Source organism: Lytechinus pictus, chromosome 7 (assembly GCF_037042905.1).
Source record: "Lytechinus pictus isolate F3 Inbred chromosome 7, Lp3.0, whole genome shotgun sequence".
Classification (NCBI taxonomy): Eukaryota; Metazoa; Echinodermata; class Echinoidea; order Temnopleuroida; family Toxopneustidae; genus Lytechinus; species Lytechinus pictus.
The window spans coordinates 13,936,513-13,956,254 of NC_087251.1; the positions used below are offsets into that span (position 1 = coordinate 13,936,513).

The following is a 19,742-nucleotide window of genomic DNA, read 5'->3' on the forward strand; positions in this document are numbered from 1 at the left end:
CTATAAGATTCATCAAATTATCTGCGCTATTAACTCTTTGGTAAATTAAGACTTATGTGAGAAATATGTGTATCCCCTTGTGGCGAAATTTAGCTCGACTTAAACCACCGTTTTCAACAGATTGCCTCTCCACAGACTTGTTACCTAGTGAGTGTTTCATAAAGCTGTTCGTAAGTTAAGAGCGACTTTAAAAACGACTGGTGATAATTTTTTGTGGTAAATGGTATAATAAATTGGCGATGGTTTACTTGGCGCTTAAGAAAGGATCACCAGTCGTTCATAAGGTATCTTTTAACTTACGAACAGCATTATGAAACGGCCCCGGGATTCTTGTATAATGTTGTCCTGTTCAGAAATCATAATTTCTATATAACTTTCCCAACATAATTATTGTCCATGAGAAAGAAGTATCTATTATTTGGGTCAAAAGGAGAAAGGGGATCGCTCCTCAGGGAGCAGGAGGGGCGACAGCCCCCTATGATTTTTGAAGTAGTGAAAAGAAAAAGAAGAGAAGGGGGAAACGGGGAAAGAACAACAACATCAAAAGATAGTTATGGATCCGAGTTCTATATTATCACTGTTGTTAAATTTGATAGACAAAATGGCGTCGTACTAGATAACCTCTTGAAATACATTGGTCGCTGCCCATGCCGCCACAGGGGGTACGCAATATAGATATATTTCAACCAATTTTAAACAAAATAATGTAAACTGTTTGATTTTCCCATAAGTGTAATCACTCATATTTTGGCTTTTATCGGACATAAATCCCTGTACCAACTGTAGAATCAAAATTAAAACTTTATTTGGTCTTAGATTGTTCAAGAATTCAAGATATCAGCTACTTTTTCACCCCAAAATGTCAATGATCGATTAAGTCTCATTTACTTATCTACTATTTGGCAGATTTCGGAGTTTGAATACTTTCATATTTTTACATGATGTTTCTTTCTTTTATTTTCACCTTTCCCATTTCCTCTGTAATATCCATTTCTATATACAGGTATTTGCCTACAAAGTCTTCTTTCCCCCTCCTTTTCTCCTACATAATTATAACTCCACTTTATTATTTTTTACACATCTCTCCCTCTTTCTCCCACCCTCTAATCCTCACTCTCACAATCAATTACTCTCCTTCACTCTCTATTTACCTATCCTTTGAACTTGAGCCATCATATACCTTGGTAAATATTTTCCCAATTTCTCATGTCTATTTATACCGAATCAACATCATTCATGTCATTCTCAACCCTGTCTTTGCCCGACCCTCTTATACTGCTCTCCGGGAGGATTTGCATGTACAGTACCTTCACCGCCTCGTCAACAGATATCGTTCCTGATATCTATTTAAATACATTTCTTTCGCTTCACTTGGGTTTTAATTCTCATTTCATATTTCGTGAATTCGATCTGAATTTCTGGTCAATTTATATCAAGATGACGAGTAACAATCCAACAATCGTGGTGGCGCCCGTGCAACCCCAGACAGTAGTGGTTCATCAAAACACCAGGGAACCCAATGCTTGTCGGGCTGCCATACCCTCCATGCACATCGCCCTATCCGTTACATGTTTGATTATAAATATCATTTTCCCTGGAATAGGTAAGTAAAATATTCTATGTATATATTTTCTTTCTATTAAGTAATTCTATCTGATGTTGTCATTGGAGTCGTATGCAAAGACCAGACCCCACGAAGTGAATTATTCCCTTTTCTAGTGTTTTATTTTTATTTTCAAATCTGTGAATTTGACTTTAAAATTAGACCAGATTAACAGTATAGGCCAAGTGAAATTTATCCTGACGATCTGATAATCAGACCGTCAGAGCAAGTGGATACAATCTGTTTGTTTTTTACGTAAGTTTTTTGTTCCATGAAATAACCAGCGAGTAAAAATAATTACATACATGCATGCTTTTTATGGGTAGACCTTCCCCTAGTCTAGGCGACGGGTGCGACTTTTGTTCAGAAAATGCTAAGAGCATGAAACTTGGCACAATAATTATTCTTCACCTCATACTGATGATTTTCAATGGTCGTGCCAAAGATTAACAACACATTCCTCAGCAACGGTTGCAAAGTAACAAATTTACCCTGACAACAGGCATTTTGAGGGCAGTTATCCCTCTGTTGCCACCCCAGAAATAAACCAAACCAACTTTATTAACTTTCCTAGATGTTAACAAGACATCCAAGATGACCCCCCCCCCAAAAAAAAAAAATGGCCCGAAAAATATCGCTTCCAGGTGGCTACTAAACAATCATTTCCATGATAGTAGAAATCCGATCCGAGCAGTGGGGGATATCATATTGAACTGGAAATTCCAAATTTCGGGGGCATCCAAACATCAACTTATGTGGGGTAAATAAATATGTACATAATGTCATCATCTATCACATTTGGTGGTGATAGTGAAGGCCTATATCATATTTTTTCGAAGGATGTTTTAACGGTTTTAAGTGTGACATAAACTACTGAATTACAGTTGGCTGACCGCGCACATTAATATGCGAGCGAACGAAGCTAACGAGCAAATTTTCAGTTGTTGGAAGACTGAATGGTGTCTAAAACCATGTTTATTTTTAAACCAAGAGGAGAAAATGGAGATTAAATATTTGAAATGTGTTCAATAAAAAAAAACAAATCATTTATTCATTGGTTACAGTTGAGATAAGAATGGAAAAGGTTGCCTTTATAATTATTAGGAATTGGGTGCCTTGAGAAAAACTAATATGCCATCCCAGACCACAATATAAACCTCACAAACCATGGAAAATAGTACATTGATGCAAATGAAATGGAAAATATTTGCTAAATGGAAATATTTTAAACAGTTTTTGAAAATATATTCAGAGATTAAACAACATTAAAAATTGTAAACAAAAATTCATTCACATTTGAAATACTTATTACATTGTTTTGCTAATAAAAGTTATTTTAAGTGTCATATAAAATGGATAAATCGTACAGATACGGGAAATGCTGTTCTTTTGTTTGAGTAACAGAATGAATTTGATCAATGTAAACATTCACCAGCGCAATAAGTCAAACATTTTGAGAGGCAGACATAGTGTATGAGGCAACATTTTATGAAAGCTGAGAGCTAACGAAGCGTGCAAGCAAAGTTGTTGATTTTTCTCATACAAATATCTAATTTTTAAATAGGTTATGACATAATATTCAGATAATTATACCATATTTCATCCTTCTCCCTTTTATTGCATTCGTCGGCGCTGGAAACGGTGACTGCGGCGGTGGCGACAGCATCGGCGTCGTCAACATTGAAATCTTTACCAAGGTTAAGTTTTTTTAATGGTGTTATTTTTGAATAATTATTTATCTTTTCAAAGTCAGCACTACCGTTATATTGAATGGCGTAATACGGACAAGACTGCCAAAGGCGTCCCACTTGTCTCCTTGTTTTCTTAATCGTGACTTTTAAGGGGCTCCATCCCCACCCTCCCCATCTGTACGCCAGTGCCATCAGTATCTCATTGTAAATTCCACTTGAACTATGGGGTACGCCTTTACTTATACAAACTATTCCCTCCCCAAAGGTGCCAGTTGCGAAGGACACTAGAAATATAACTGAATGCTATTAATACCCCCGCCTTATGTCGTTACCATAGTAATGTAGTTTCCAAGTTACAAATGCTAACACGGATTATAACCATTGAATATTTTTTGGTCCATAGGCATCCTATGTATTGGGTGATAATGAAAATGAGTTCCCTAGCAACCGTTGCTATATTATTTTGCGTTAATTTTGACTCTTCCCCTGAATTTTTTTAGAATGTTATCTTGGTCATGTGTGCCAAGTTTCATGCTTCGAATACAATGTGAACATATTTTTTCACCCTTTGCTTAGACTACAATTATATTTTAAACCCATTTATGCAATTTGATACACATACGTGTGTTTCCAAAATGACTATATGGTTGCACGTCCAAGTAATTCAAGCGAAAACAGAAATTTTCGAATTAAGGGAGTCATGATAATAGGCCTTCTGTGCTCCATAAAACTGAAATCTTAACGATTGATTGCACGTACGCTTATGATCACTATACCGTCACAGGGCTAATGTTTCATTATTGTTTGGAAGAGACCCGCAACCTGACTGAAATAACATGGTTATTTTGTCTATTCTCAGTTATTAAACATGTTGTTCTACAATAATTAGGCACATAAATTTAATCTATACATAAACACTTTTATGATAGTCTTTTTAGATTCTGTCAAAACTCATCTTAAGATCGTTACCATAACTGGCACTTTAAGATTTGTATTACATGATGTCTCAGATGGTTTTTATTTTAATTTATTTGATAATTCTACAAGAGAAGGGGGCGGGTCAATAACCTATTGTTAACAAAATAATATTCAACCATCATAATAATAAAACCAACAGTAACAACAAAACTAGCAAGAAAGATAATAATGATAGTGATAATGAAATTATAATAGTGATGATGGCATGAATGATGATGATGATGACTACATCAGCGACAACAACAACAACAACAATAATATCAATAATAAAAATAAAAATAATTGATGCTACGGAAGAACTTGAACCATGGACCTTTTTTATATCTAAATCCACAGCACTTTTACTATTCATTTGTAATAGAATTAACCGAATTTCCAATTCCTTACTTGCAAGAAAGTACACACTGTAATTGTCAAAGAGCTAATTGGCTAATTTGCTCCCGAAACCACACTTTAAAAGGGGCTGTAGACTAATACCTCGGTCACATTTGTTCTACGGCGGCCGTACGGCTAGTGGAAAACAGCCATTTTATTAATTTAATTTCAAGCCACCTATATGTAGCTGGTACAAAAACAAATGTTAAAACGGCCGTTTTCGACTCGCCGTACGGCCGCCGTAGAACAAATGTGACCGAGGTATTAGGAACAATAAGTCCCATTGGTGTGAACAGTTATACGTCTATGTAAAGTGGATTTCAGGTAATTTTATAGCTAAAATTCATTCTAAACTACACTCTAAATGGATTAGTCCCTGTTATGAGAACGTGATTAGGGACCAGATTCTGTTGAGAGAGAGCGAACAACCTTATTTCTTCTTAATTTTCATTTTATATATATACAGGAACTATTGTGGCTGGTTTCGCGGTCTTCTGCTGCGCTAACCCTGGCCAGAGTGATGGGGGTAAGGTGGGTACCTTCTGCTTGAACTTCTGGGTTGGGATCCTTCAATTGGCCCTCGCTTTGTTCCTCGTCGGATGGATATGGGCTATCATCTGGGGTACTATCATGGTTGCTATGTCAGGTAAACTCACCTAAATATACACACACATCGTAAAAAAATTACATGTTAGAGCTATATAGGCATTTTGCCAGTCAAAAAAAAAAGTACACTCGTAAGATGATTGATCAAACTACCTAATGTGTTTCTCAATGATTGTGTTCGACCACCACCCCCCCCCCCCGAAGGGGGGAGGAGAAATTGTCAAAATCAACATATTTCTGGTCAGGTACGTTCTAACCAATGCGTTATTTCTATAAATTGAATAGTTTCTAATACTTCCTTGCCAGGATTGGGCAAATAGTGAGGGCCCGGTGTTTGCGTTCTATATTTTCTATTGGATTAGATTGTGATCGCCTATTTTTCGGCATTGTGTCATGTATTTATATATCCTTGTTAAGGTTGTAGTTATACGTTTTAAACGTTTCATTGTGAAACGTTCTGAAAGTGGTATAAAACATGAAATATTATATGCATCATACGTAGGTTAAAGGTTTTGTGGTCTCGTGGATGCCGACTCATAGATCACAGGTTCGGATTCGAATCTCGCGACTCTAATGTCCTTTTGCAAGGCGTTGATCTAGCCACACTCGACCTAAATGAGTACCAGACAGGAATATATGCCATAAACTGACAAAGGGCCCTGTGCAGCTTTGCTAAAGATGGTAATTATTGCGGAGTGCCAGGAGTGTCATATCTGACAGTCGTCGTGAGCGCTCTTCATTAACTCACTCTCATTATTATCAAAAATATATAATTCTACAAATATCACATTGTAATTGTGATAACCGTTGGGGTATTTTTTATTGTGAAAATATAAGCCAACGTTTGAATACAATATTTACATTTCCTGTGAAAATCTATTACTAAAACTTTTTTTTTGCTTAGCCGGAATATAGCTTTCATTCAAAATTTGTTTGGCGAGAGTCAGGTATTTTTTTCAATAATTATAAATTATCCATATTTTGAATGATAGGCCTATTTTTTAGAAATTATTATGTGATCACAATGTTCCCCGTGCCTTTGTACGATGTATATTGCGTTTGGTACATTTGCGTTTATTCATTATTAATGTGTTGAATTATTAATTTATGTCACAGCTGAGTACCACAACCCTGGGACACTCACAACAGTGACCCAGGGCAATGCCGTAGTCACCACGTCCACTGTGATCAACACACAGCAACCACAACAGGTGCAAGTCGTCCAACCACAGCAACCAGGCTACAACCAACCCCCACAACAAGGCTACAACCCTCAAATGCAACCACAAGGTTACGGTCAACCGAGCGGGCAAACGCAGCCACCATACGGCGCACCGCCTACTTACAACATTGAGGAAAAACGTTAAAAAGATTTAACACAATGAGGCAATGTTTTCTCATATTCTCCTGATTCGTTTTTGAGTGGGATTGGAATTAAACATGCTTTTAGACCTGTCTATAGACACCACAATGCTAATCTGTTACTGTAGATTTGAGTAATTCATACAATATTAATACAACTAATTATGGAAAATTCTACAATCAAGGAGGCAAATGTATGACATGATTGGTGTCCCATCTACCTAAGAATTAAGCCACTGAGACCATCATAATTATCATGACCTTGGTAAGGTGAACAGCTAGTAGACCTATATGTATTCATTCAGTGTATTGAAATCTTTAAATTGATGGTACATTTTGTTTGTAAGATTTATTGCACATAATAAGCAATGCAATCAAACGCTCTATAGGCATTGTATTGGGCCCATCAACTTTAGTTTACATTTCAATGGAATGCTATGCGTCATTTCGTTTGTCAATATTCATGAAAAAAGATGATATACTAAAGACATGAAAGAATCGATTTTATGTTCCTTACCTTTCTATATCGATCTCATAATTTTGGGACATTCTGCACCGCATGATTTAAAGGGGAATCCAGCCTTTGTCATGATATGTTGTGTTTGAAAGGAGAAAATAAATAAAACAGAATAGTGACAGTTTGAAAAAAAATCGGACAAGCAATAAGAAAGTTATGGCTGTTTTAAAGCTCTCTAAGATCTCTAAGACTATGTAGATTTCAAATTGGCAACTGGGTAAGTAAATTATGACAATTGGCAAGGACAACTTTCCCATAGGCCATGTATTTTATTATCAGTGATTTGTGGTTAAGTACCCATTCCCCTGGGGAATGAAACAAAAATATAATTTGAAGTAAAACATTTGAAAAAATGTAATTTAGTCATTTTATGTATTGGAGAACATGGAAGAGTAATCCTTGCCTTACTTCACTATGTCATCACATTTGTTGCCAATTTGAAATCTCCATAGGTATAGTGATTACCAATATTCACAACTTTAAAAATTCATAACTTTCTTATTGTTTGTCCGATATTGTTCAAACTTTCACCTATCTGTCTGATTTTTCCTTTTTCCTCTAAAAGCAAGTTTTAATTTGGGTTGGATTCCCATTAAAATGTAATGTTCTGTACCTAGTGAAACGAGTGACGTCACAATACTATCCGGCTAAAATCGCACTAAAGTGTTGGTCTCTTTACCATTTTATCATCACATTGTATGAACGTGTATGTCCTAAAAACTATCATGGCGTGGATGATATGAAATTGAACATTTTTCTTTAGTGATGTAATTGCGATTTAGTAACGAAATTTGTTTTGGTCGGAATCCCAACCAAAATGCTGATAATAAAAGGACTATGTATGCGTACTTGCTCTTTTAGGTATGATTGATATAAAGTCATTTCTCAAGCATAAACCTTAAATTTCAGGGTAAAATCTTTGGAGCCTTCTGATATGCCATAACTTGTAAGAAAAGTGTCAAAATGATCCCTTTAAGAAAAGCAACATCATTTCAGGGAGAGGGCGCTTGACATCTCAAATATAAAATTCAAATTTCTAACATAATTAACATGTACAAAAACCCCGATAACTACAGTTTTGTGAGACCAAAAAGTAAGATGATTATCGAATACAATTTATAAAATTGAACATTAAATCAATGTTTTATGGTCTTTACATGTTCCAGGGATGCCTTTAAAATGTCTTTCATCTATTATAAATATGTCGCTTTCTCAGATATTATGCTTATATACTTGTATATTTTTAGACACGAAACCTACATATAAACTATATATATATATATATATATATATATATATATATATATATGTACGAGTCAAAACCCATGCAAAAACGTATCTTTGCCCCCCCTGACGGGCTTGAAAAACCTTTTTTGCCCCCCCTGACGAGCTTTTGCTTGTCAATTTTTTTATGGTACGAAATCCTTTATTTGTGATCGAAGACCTTTTTTTTTTTTTTTTTTTTTTTTTTTGCTTGTCAATTTTTTTCTGTTACGAAATCCTTTATTTGTGATCGAAGACCTTTTTTTTTTTTTTTTTTTGCGTGTCAATTTTTTTATGGTACGAAATCCTTTATTTGTGATCGAAGACCTTTTTTTTTTTTTTTTTTTTTTTTTTTTTTTTTTTTGCTTGTCAAATTTTTTGGCGGACGGTTTTGCCCCCCCCTGTGGAAAATCCTAGGTACGCCACTGCGATGGGGAGTTGTACTCCCCCTTTTAATACAAGAGCTGCCGAAAATTTGTATCTAATAAGTAACTTTTGCTACATTGTATTCAAGTTTATAGGGTAATAGGTGTACCAAGAAGCTAAGATTTACTATGAACTGCTGGCCGTTTTCTCGCTCTGTCGCTATGCTCTCTCGCGTGAAAATAAATGTAAATTCTATTGCTGCGTAACGCTCTTTCCCTTCACTGCAGTTTTAATATATATCTTATCTATGATATTATCAACTCGTCTTTGACTTAATACTGCCATTCATGATATTGTATTGTACTAGGCCATGGTGATAGGCTGCGGGTATAAAATTGTATTGATGAAAATAAAATGTAAACGAAAAAAAAAATCTAGTAATTCGGTAATGTACATTTTTGTAGCATATGAATTAATATTTTTCTTTCTATTGTTCCATGGTATCGCTTTCACTAGTAGAATATTTGATAGGCCTATACTGATATTTAGTAGGTCAATGTATAAATAAAGATTCATGCCTTAAACCATTAAAACGTTACCTTTTTTAGATTTTATAATTCGAGTTCGAGAGCGTGTTTATTTCCTCATACATACAACTCATTGTGACTAGTCACATTGAGTTATCAATCCTGGGCGAATTTGTAGTGGAAAATAAGGCCAAAATGTTAGGTCAAAATGCCAGAGAGATTGCCCCATGAATTTTCAGGAATAAAGCGAATAAGGGGGTAATAGAGGGAGAAAGAGAAAGAGAGAGAGAGAGAGAGGGGGGGGGGGGAGAAAGAAAAAACCAAGAAAATCTTAAGAGGTCTGGGTCGCGTAACTTTCTTATACCTTAAAATGATTTTAGTTAAGAAAAAAGTGACTTCTCAATCTCATATTGGTTTTAAGCCCCCCCCCCCCAAAGAAAATTCCCCGCAGCCCCTGAGTTAAACGTCTGTTTCCGCACTTTGAATGTTTCAACTGTTGCGAATTTGTTCAAAGAATTCAGATTATAACTGTGCTTGTTTCTTGTTTGTGGTCTCAAAACGTAAAGTTTCTAGCGCCGTTCAACAGAGCTCCAATTAAAACCCAGAATCTTCGATAACTATATTTTTACCACTAACTCGGCAATATATGTACCGCTATTGCGTTGTACTTGTACATACATTCACGACAGCAGACCATAGCGCAGACTGTGAAGTGATCGTGTATCATAACGATCAACAATGATAAACGCTCAGATCGGCCTTGCATATGTCGTCTGCATTTACGTCTGTATTATAGCATTGCACGTCTGATAACTAAACATCTACCACTGTGTCGCAACAAACACCGGTTGACATATAGGCCCGCCAATGTTGTGAGTGTGGCAGTGTATATTTTTGTACCATATTAAAGTGATGGCACAACAACAAACGACGGTTGTTTTAGCACCGACCCAACCCGCTGTCCAGACTTCGGTGGTAATACACAAGAAAGAAGGCAATGCCTGCCGGGCTGCGATCCCTGCCATGCCTATGGTTATGGCTGTGTTCTGTCTGATCTTCAACATATTCGCTCCTGGTTTAGGTAAGATGTGATATACGATTTAACTCCAGCATATTACTCAGAATGATAATTATATTGCAATTCAATTAATTTTTATGGATTGAGTATGCACCCCACAGCCTGCATTTTTGAGTCGGTATATATGCCTATATTGTTGCATATCCCTGTTCACACTATACTGGGCCTTTATTTGTTTACAATTGCACAGCAAATATTAGTGGATCTCATAAAATGAACTATATAAATAAAAGTATGAAGGCCCACTCGCTCTTCCGGATCATCATTGTTTGTACATCGGCCCACGCATCATATATGTTTTTGCAGAAGAATAATATTTATAATAATGAATGTTGGACTTTTTCATAATACACATTTGGTGTCATTTTTCGGGTGCTATATAAGAACACCCAACAAAGTTAAACCTTAGCCACGCTCCGAAGGGTTCTGAAAACACCCCAACCCTGAATGAATATAATGGGAGTAATTGGAATAGTATGTTTCCTTGCACGAATACGGACAAGGGCGGGGGGGGGGTTGTGGTTGATATTTTAGTGATAAAACAGATACCGGTATCCACATTTTTGCTTTTCAATAAAAACTCTGCACAAACAAAATAGATAAACTCACTTTCTCTGCAATTTATGAAATACCAGATTCGCCAAATCGGATCAATAATGACGCTATTGACAATTCAAGTTTGACACATCGAAAAAAAAATATTCATTGTCATTTTTATTAATTTATTATATAATTTTGATCGTATAGGCCTATAAACGCATCAGTTAAAGCAAATGGGTATTTATATATTATGTTTTCATACCTTCGCGTAGGCCTATATGCTGTTGCCTTGTCATATCAGGTCTGATCATGCCGACTACATGTCTTTTCAATGACGGAAATTGGGTTGATTGCACGAACAACAAAGTGACAAACTGTCCTGTTGTTATATGGCATGCATTGAAGCATATCTCCATGATTGAAGCGTTCAAGTGCATGTTGCGTACAGGCATATTACCTGATCATAAATTATGGTGTGTAGTTTATGATGAAGTCAACTTGAATAGAAAGAACAAATACAGGAACGCCGGACGAACTGTGAACAGTTGAGAATTATAAATACATTCGTGGTATGATGCGATTTATAAGAAAATAATGCGTCTTTATTCAATGGCGGATCCAGGATTGCTGGTGGGTGTTTCATATTAAAGCTGCTCCTAAGTTAAGAGCGACTTTAAAAATGACTGGTGTTCCTTTCTTACGCGCTAAACCATCGCCAATGAATATACCATTTACCACAAGAAAGGATAACCATGTCGCTCTTAAAGTCGCTCTCTATGAACAGCTTTTTGAAACTCCCATGGGGGGTGTTCATGTTATTTAGCAGAATGTTTTTGCAAAACAGGATTCTCATTCCATAAACAAAAGAAGAAAAAGGGGGAGGGTCCGTCATTGTTCCCCTCTAATTATTTACTGTACAATGAAAAAGAAATCTTCCTGAATAGAAATCACAAAACATTCATTAAACGCTTATCTCAAAAACTATATTTTATTATTCATTTGATATTCATGTATTTAAACAGGATAAAACATTAATCAGCTCGCAGGCTATTTCACACAATGTTCCTGCATAAAGAGCTATATAGGGAAATGCACAAGTTAAAAAGTAAGATATATTCAGGGTATTATGTGACATTTTTATTAGATCGTTGACGGATGAGTTCCTGTTCTCTGAATTAAAGAGATAAGAAGTATAATTTCACCCTGATCCAGCTTTTGATCTGCTTATGATTTACCCGTATTTGAATATTATTTACAATGTTTCATTAGTGTTTATATTTCAGTGGGCATATACTCTATAAACTATACGATTTATTAAGTTTTGGGAAAGATTAAAGGGGACGAGTTTTATATATTTTTTTATCAAGTTCAATTTAAAGTTTTATGTCACCCAAAGGGCTCTGTATCAGATAAACACATGTTAATGATATTTTTAGTTTGGGATCTACAGCCTGTCAGTTTGACTTCGACTTCGAAACTCACTTTAATCGATGAAAATAATGAGAATATAGCATGTTTAGTAACTAATCCTCCACCATAGTGCAACATTAAGTCCGTTCATCTATCAGGTCTATTCGTATACAACTGTACTTTATTGCGACACGATATTGTAATCATTATTTGACAGAGACACTAACAGCCCTGCGGTTCATGCCAGGAAGGAGTTGCCATAGATACGAGAACAAAATCGAACTCGTCTGCTTGGCATTGTCAATTATAGCAATGATTATGGATCAGTGCGTCTAACTTTTTGTTCAGACCGAAATGATCCGAAAATCTTCTCAAAAGTTTCCACAATTAGCCATTGATAAACAAAGCCTGAATTTCAAACGGCATAATTTTTCCCCCTTTTTTGTGCGAACTTTAAATTTCTTTTAAACTTTTAATTCAATTCATGATGAATCACGGTGACTACTCGCATACTTTCTTCTCTTCTTCTCTCTACCTGTAAGAACCTTGCCGAAGCAAGAACCTTGATAAACTGCGGGATATGAATCATGGTAACCATGGAAACAACAGCGAGTTATTATAGACCAACAACATATTCTTGTAAGAGGAGGCGGAGCAATTACAATTGCACCAGTTTCGTTCACTCTAAATGAGCGAAAACATGTTTTGTTTCATTTTCTATAATAGACTACAATGTAATTTCAGCCCGCGTGTACTTACTTAATCGTTGATGTTTGAGTTAAAAGCTGGTATAAACTAGAATTTCGCAGCAACGAGTCTGCTTTCGTTAGAAAGTAAGAATAATTAGAAAGCTTATTATTTCAATCATGCTTTGTCGTCCATTCTGCTCATTCACTATGATCGCATATTTAATATATATATATATATATATATATATATATATATATATATATATATATATATATATATATATATATATATATATATATATATATATATGGTTTGTCATAATACAATGATAGTTCGTCTTCGCAAGTATTTTTATATTCAGTAATGTATATATCTGATTTAGTGCAATTTGATTTGTGTCAATGTACCTTGACTGCTTCAGTCAGGATGGCAGTACGGGGGCATAGAGAGAGGGGGGGGGGGTGACAGCCCCTGTATGATTTTTTCAGTTTGTTAAAAAAAGAGGGAGAAAAGTGAAGAAAGAGTGTTGGCTCGCACCATTTATAGTGGTAAAAGCAACATTTACAAAAGATTGTCACTAATTTAACCTTTTAAATGTTAAATGATTTAACATTTCATTTTATAGTGAGGGAAGTAAGGGAGAGTTTCGGGCCGTGTAACTCTATGATATCTCTAATATTCAAATGAGATAAGGGGGGACCCTTATATACCTTTATATAGTCGCCTTGCCCCCTATCATGACGCCGCTCCTGATGGCGTAAGTCTAGTGAGTCTATCTAGAATTATATTCTGAACATATCCAAAATATTTTCTTAGTGCGCCAGATGGAGATTTTGTTGATCATCCCAATCAAGATAGATTAACACCGATCACCTGCCTTAGATAATGACCCGGCCAAAATACCTTACTTCGTGTGTAATTTGATATACAAAAATATTTATGACATAGGTATGCTATAGGTCCAATATGATATGGAGAATTATCATTTTCTGTTTTTCTTACGTTCTTAGGCACTATCATTGCTGGATTTACGGTGTTCTGCTGTGGCAACCCTGGACAGTCTGGATTGGGTAAATGTGGAACGATGTGTCTCAATGTGTTCGTAGGTCTCCTACAGTTAGTATTGACAGTTATTCTAGTAGGTTGGATCTGGTCCATCATGTGGGGAGTCGCATTCATCGGCATGTCACGTAAGTCAAAATATACTTTATCTAAAATTATGTTTATTTCATAAAAGCAGAAAGAAGAGCACGTACATAATATAGGCCTAAATCTTATGCGCGATATGTACTTCATTTTCACCCCTCCTATCCTGCGGGCAGACTATTTACAAATTACGGGCATTCTATTCTCTTCTGATTAAAGTTTACCTGATAGCCTGAAAGGTATGCTCCTAAAGATCATAGAACCAATCAAATGCCATGAAATTGCCTTTTAGCTCTGTAGGGGAACTGAAGAGATATCCCCTTCTCATGATACGAAAATAAATATCTTGGCCACTCTCTTTGGTGAAATCTGCAACTTCTTCAGACAGTTGGCAAACATTGTCACTGCGACGCCGCAAGTGGATTTTTCTTACCAAAAATTTTGAAGTAAAAATGAGGTAAACGACTAAATTATGGTAGGACCTATATTACCGTGGATGATGGTGAGGCATGTGGGGGGGGGGGGGGGCATGGGCCTCTTGTCGTGTCCGAACATGACGATGCAAAGTACCTTGCCGAAATATGGCTACTCTGATGATAGAGATAACACTTACAAGTGTGTGACATGCCGAGTGATCCGCGGAGAAGAAGGCCCTGGATGATTATCATGTGTTGTTTTAAGGACAATGACTAATTCCTGGATGATACACTCTAAGAAAATATTGAGTAAAAGTTTACCCAACATTGGGTAGAGAGGGAACAAGCATGTTTGCTGTGTTATCCCCCCCCCCCCCATATTGGGCAAAATGCAAGTTTAAAGGGTTAACTTCAACGCAACATTGGATCTCGTAAAATTTGCAAAGTATTTGGTACCAGTCACCCAGCAAGCATACATGTTCCCATTTTACCCAATATTGGGTAAACTGTTTTTAGAGCGTAAGGGATGTTTTCAGAATAAAATCAAAGAAGCCATTTAAATTTTCTGCTGTGGCTTGTATACATGCTCTAGGTCAGTTCGTCATTTAATTGAATATTAATTTGTCTTTGTTTTTTAATGATTTTAGATGATTATGCTCAGACCAACAAAACAACGACCACTCTGGTAACGACTAGAAACCCAGGACCGCAGGCGGTCACGATCACTCAAACACAACCACCGCCGCAATCCCAGCCATATTACCCTCAACCGCCTCTGCAACATGGGCAACAGGGCTACCCTCCTCAGGCGCATCAGGTATATGCCCCTCCTCCTCAGCAAGGATATGCCCCTCCCCCTCAACAAGGATATGCCCCACCCCCGCAACAAGGATATGCCCCGCCTCCTCAACAGGGACACGCCCCTCCTCTTCAGGGAACAGCACCACCACTTCAGAGCAACTATTCTCAGCAACCTGCTTACAACCCTTATCAACAACCAGATCAACATCAGCAGCCTCCGCCATATACAGCCAGTGAACTGCCTCCCAAGAAGTCATAGTGCCTGATAATAATAGGAATATATCTATTTTTAAAGTGGTTTACCGCAAGAGACTCCTTGCCTTCAGAACTAAAGCTTCCTTAATGTTCGTGGTAACGACATATGTTTGTAAAGAAAGGCCTTGGGATTGAAATTGAGACAGAGTGAGAGAGATAGATAGAGAGGGGTGAGGGGCGCATGCTAACTCGAGCTAAATTATCTAAATGTAAAGTATAACACAAACAAAGTTAAGAGGTTTGTATGAAGTGAGAAGTATTCTTGATTGATTAAAAGAAATACAAGTGTTCTCTCACATGGTTCATAAAAATATTACATTTACTAGTTTTCTTCCAAATATCACCACTGCCCTTTCTTCCTTCATTTTCCAAAGTCTGGGAGTTTTCGTTAAAGGAGAATGAAACTCTTGGAGCAAGTTAGCTTTTGTGAAAGCAGAAAAATCAAAGAATAAGATCAACAAAACTTTGAGAAAAATAGGACTAGCAATAAAAGAGTTATGAGCATTTGAATGTCGAGATCACTAATGCTATGGAGATCCTCCCATTGGCAATGCGACCAAGATCTGTGATGTCACACACGTACAACTCTCCCATTTGGACACTGAAAATATACCCCAAAACATCTCTTTTTGCTCATTCTAATCATATGACAAACGATTCATCAATGATATAATGTTGTGAAACCTCTGTACTTGTCATCTCATAAAGAGAACACCTCACCTTGTGATAGACTCTATAAAAGTGAGAATATAAGTGAAATAAGTACTAAAGTAATGAGGGAGTTGTACGTGTGTGATATCACAGATCTTGGTCGCATTGCCGTTGGGAGGATCTACATGGCACTAGTGATCTCAATATTCGAATGCTCATAACTTTCTTATTATTCATTCAATCTTCCTCAAACTTTCAACAATATGTTTCTTTGATTTTTCTCTTTGATATGGATTCAGCTGGTTTCAAGGGTTTCATTCTCCTTTAAGGTAACGTGGTGGACGTTAGATTAGAGAACAATTTGAATCCAGGTTATCGTCCCTGTATTATTTTGCTTCCTTTCGTGAATTCCGCTATATACTTGGCATCCGCGAAAATATCACCTCTTGGAAGCAGTACGCGTCAAAAGATTTGAAGGATTGAATTTGGATACCGGATGCAATACTTCTTTTATAGTGTGAATGAGCGAACCGAATGAGCCATATTTCGACTCCCTTTATTTAAGATTGGACATGTAAAGACATGCATGTCAAATCGACGTGACACTGATTTAAGGGAAATTATTGTCAAAGATTATGTGAAAATAGAAAAAAAAATGATGTAAGCCCATATTTTTTTTTGAAAAATTAAATGAAAGGTCCCCAGCCTCTTCCAGCGACCCTCGAGTCACTCCGCCAGAATGTCAATTTTGAAAGGCCTGTAGGTTTACAAAAAAATCAAAGGAAACGTATGATTGCATGACGATATACTCTAGTGAATGACCCGCCTTGAAGAGAAAGGGTGGCACACCGATTTCTGGCATGTACGCAATTAATTTACAAGTCCCCCCACCCCCCCAAAAGAAAATCATCACCTCTATTTCCTATTTGTGTGTGTAACTTGATTACTCGATTGACTCGATTCATCTCCCCTCTTCATATCCATGCCCCTCACTGATGAAAGTTCTTCTCCTAACAATAATTATTACTCTAGCATGCGAATATGCTAAACCGTCATCAGGAATTGCAGTATAATTATGCAACGATGCATGTATATTGAGTAGAGGAACTGGTATTTTACATTCATTATCATGAACCACAAAGTTATGTTTATGAAGGGTATGATTTTTAAAGTAGTAATATTTGTATTATTTAGATTGTATATTTCCTCCAAACTTATATTGAATAAATATTTTACAGTTTGTTAATATTAAGTGATTTGAAAGTCTGCAACTGTATTTTTTATTCATTTTTTTTCAAATAAATGAAATGACGATAGGGAGATAATAATGAGAGAAATATTCAACGATTTCACAGAAAGGGTAAAAATCTGTAAGGATAAAAGGGAGTGAAGAAAATGACCGGTGCACTGGTTTTCGTGCTACAAAGAAATGTGAAGGAATATTCTCTTCATTTCCTAATTTGGAAAGTAATTGCATATATTATCCGTGATTTATCTCAGACAATATAAAACACACAGTCATCCCATTTGCAATATAAAATTCAATGTTTGATTTTGAACTTTTAAGACAATAACTGTAAAATTAAAATTCGAATGAACCGAAATAATAGAAACTCGTCACAATTCATAAAAACACGTGTCAACCATTTACAGCTGACAGCTTTTCACCATATGTTATTTATATGTTTATCCCCCTCCCCCCCTTTTGTTTGCTCCTGGCAAACGGCGGAGTCACTTGGAACTCCCGGAACCCCCCCCCCGATTGAATTTGAATTATGTAAAGAAGGCAAACGAACTTTTTACAATAAATAAATAAATAAATAAATAAATTTATTTATTTATTTATTGATTAATTAATTAATTTATATATTTATTTATTTATTCATTTACTTACTTATTTATTCATGTTTTTATTTTTATTCATTTTATCTTATTTTATTTTATTCATTATTTGTTTTATTTATCATTATTATTATTTATTTATTTTATTTTATTATTATTTTTTTTTTGGAGGGGATGATAATTTATTTCTTAATTTAATTTACTTTACCTGATGACTGCCTCTACTTCTTTTATGTGTTCAAGTGTTGATCCGCCATTTGAAGAGAATCCTTGATGTCTTTAATCCAGGTCAGTTACTCCAACGAAACCATCTCCAACCAGACCAATGGAATGTCATTGGTAATAACATAACAGGTTTGGTTGGTCTGGAGCCGGTATCGCCATTGTGACTGCGGTACTACCGTCGAGCTCGTGGTGGCCAATTACATCCAGAAAAGATTTTAATCCACCGATTTAGATGAAAGCTTTATCGATTAAATTTAACGAGTTCAGTGGTCAAGCTCAATGCAAAGGTATCCGATCATTGTTAGAGGGTCTGTCAAGAAGAATGTTCACAGTGAGTTTCATTTACAACCTTGTTACAAGCTACGAACAGCCTTGCATCCGTTTGGCTGACAATGTTATCGATGAAAAATTCCCTGGTATTTAAAACAGGGACTTTTGAATTCTGTAGACTCGTTTCCTGGACTCGTTTACCCTCGGTGAGTGAACGTGATCTTCTCATATATGGATCTGTTGGTAATGTACTAAGTTTATTTTTACATCAGCAATGAATTTCATATATTGCAAGTATATAGGCCTTAATCGTTATTAACAATTATTACATTCATTTTTTAGAGAGAGGGGGTCTACGTGTGTGTGCATAATATAGTGTGTGAGAGAGAGAGCGAGAGGATTCTGTATTATCAAAGAACAGAGATGAACTGCCGTTTCTCATTTCTACATCACACTCGGGCGCTTTTCAAGGATTTTGCACCCCGGGGCCCGACTTGAATTTGGCGCCCCTGTGTACTTTTCGGAAATATGACGCCCCTTGTATATATATATATATATATATATATATAATATGATATGTATATATTGTATTTAAACCTGAAAATGAATATTCTGGGAATTTTTTTGTGATCATGAACAAGATCCGTATCTGACTAAACAATTCACGCAAGCGAGAAGCGCGAGGTGAATTTTTAATATACTGACCTGCAAAAGCACCCGTTAGCAGTGACTCATGAATAGAATACATATCTCACCAATCAAATAGCACGAGCGCGAACCACGAGCTGACAATTTTAGTATCTCGACATAAACTGGACATTCTAAGCACCATTTTAATCGTTAATAGGATGGGTATATAGTCCTATAGTTAATTGACTTCCTCTTAAAACGTGGGAATATATTATTTTGCAAGAAATTTGTGGATGGAAATTTTCATTTACACTAATAACACACATATAGCCTGATGACCTCGTTTCATTCGCTCCTCCTGTTCAAATTAAAATAAAAAAGCGCCTTGTGTCCAGTTTTCAGATCGGAAAATCAAAACAGAATAGGTATCTAATTGAACAACTGATGTGAGCGCTAAGCGTGAGCTGAAATTTTTCATTTTCCGACTAGAAAAATTTACA

The 19,742-nt window shown here is 36.2% G+C and overlaps 2 protein-coding genes and 1 long non-coding RNA gene across 4 annotated transcripts; 2 read left to right on the forward strand and 1 right to left on the reverse strand.

Moving 5' to 3' along the window:
• Window positions 1–1,128: 1,128 nt before the first annotated feature.
• On the forward strand, window positions 1,129–6,623 carry LOC129265990 (protein SPEC3-like). The gene is made up of 3 exons (XM_054903883.2): window positions 1,129–1,603; window positions 5,114–5,293; window positions 6,370–6,623. Exons 1-3 carry the CDS (start codon window positions 1,207–1,209, stop codon window positions 6,618–6,620), a joined length of 828 nt encoding a protein of 275 aa, XP_054759858.2. The 5' UTR covers window positions 1,129–1,206; the 3' UTR covers window positions 6,621–6,623.
• LOC135154711 (uncharacterized) lies at window positions 2,617–11,564 on the reverse strand. Its single transcript, XR_010294081.1, has 2 exons — window positions 11,169–11,564; window positions 2,617–5,303 (listed from the first exon to the last, which is right to left on the reverse strand). It is a non-coding gene; the product is annotated as an uncharacterized LOC135154711 (long non-coding RNA).
• Window positions 9,961–17,531, forward strand: LOC129265989 (protein SPEC3-like). 2 transcript variants are annotated; one of them, XR_010294080.1, is made up of 4 exons: window positions 9,961–10,369; window positions 14,017–14,196; window positions 15,216–16,005; window positions 16,586–17,531. XR_010294080.1 is itself a non-coding variant. In XM_054903882.2 (3 exons), exons 1-3 carry the CDS (start codon window positions 10,201–10,203, stop codon window positions 15,626–15,628), a joined length of 762 nt encoding a protein of 253 aa, XP_054759857.2. In that variant the 5' UTR covers window positions 9,961–10,200; the 3' UTR covers window positions 15,629–17,531. The 2 variants fall into 2 exon arrangements, 1 of the variants encoding a protein (XP_054759857.2); XM_054903882.2 differs by having other exon boundaries at window positions 15,216–17,531.
• Window positions 17,532–19,742: the final 2,211 nt, after the last annotated feature.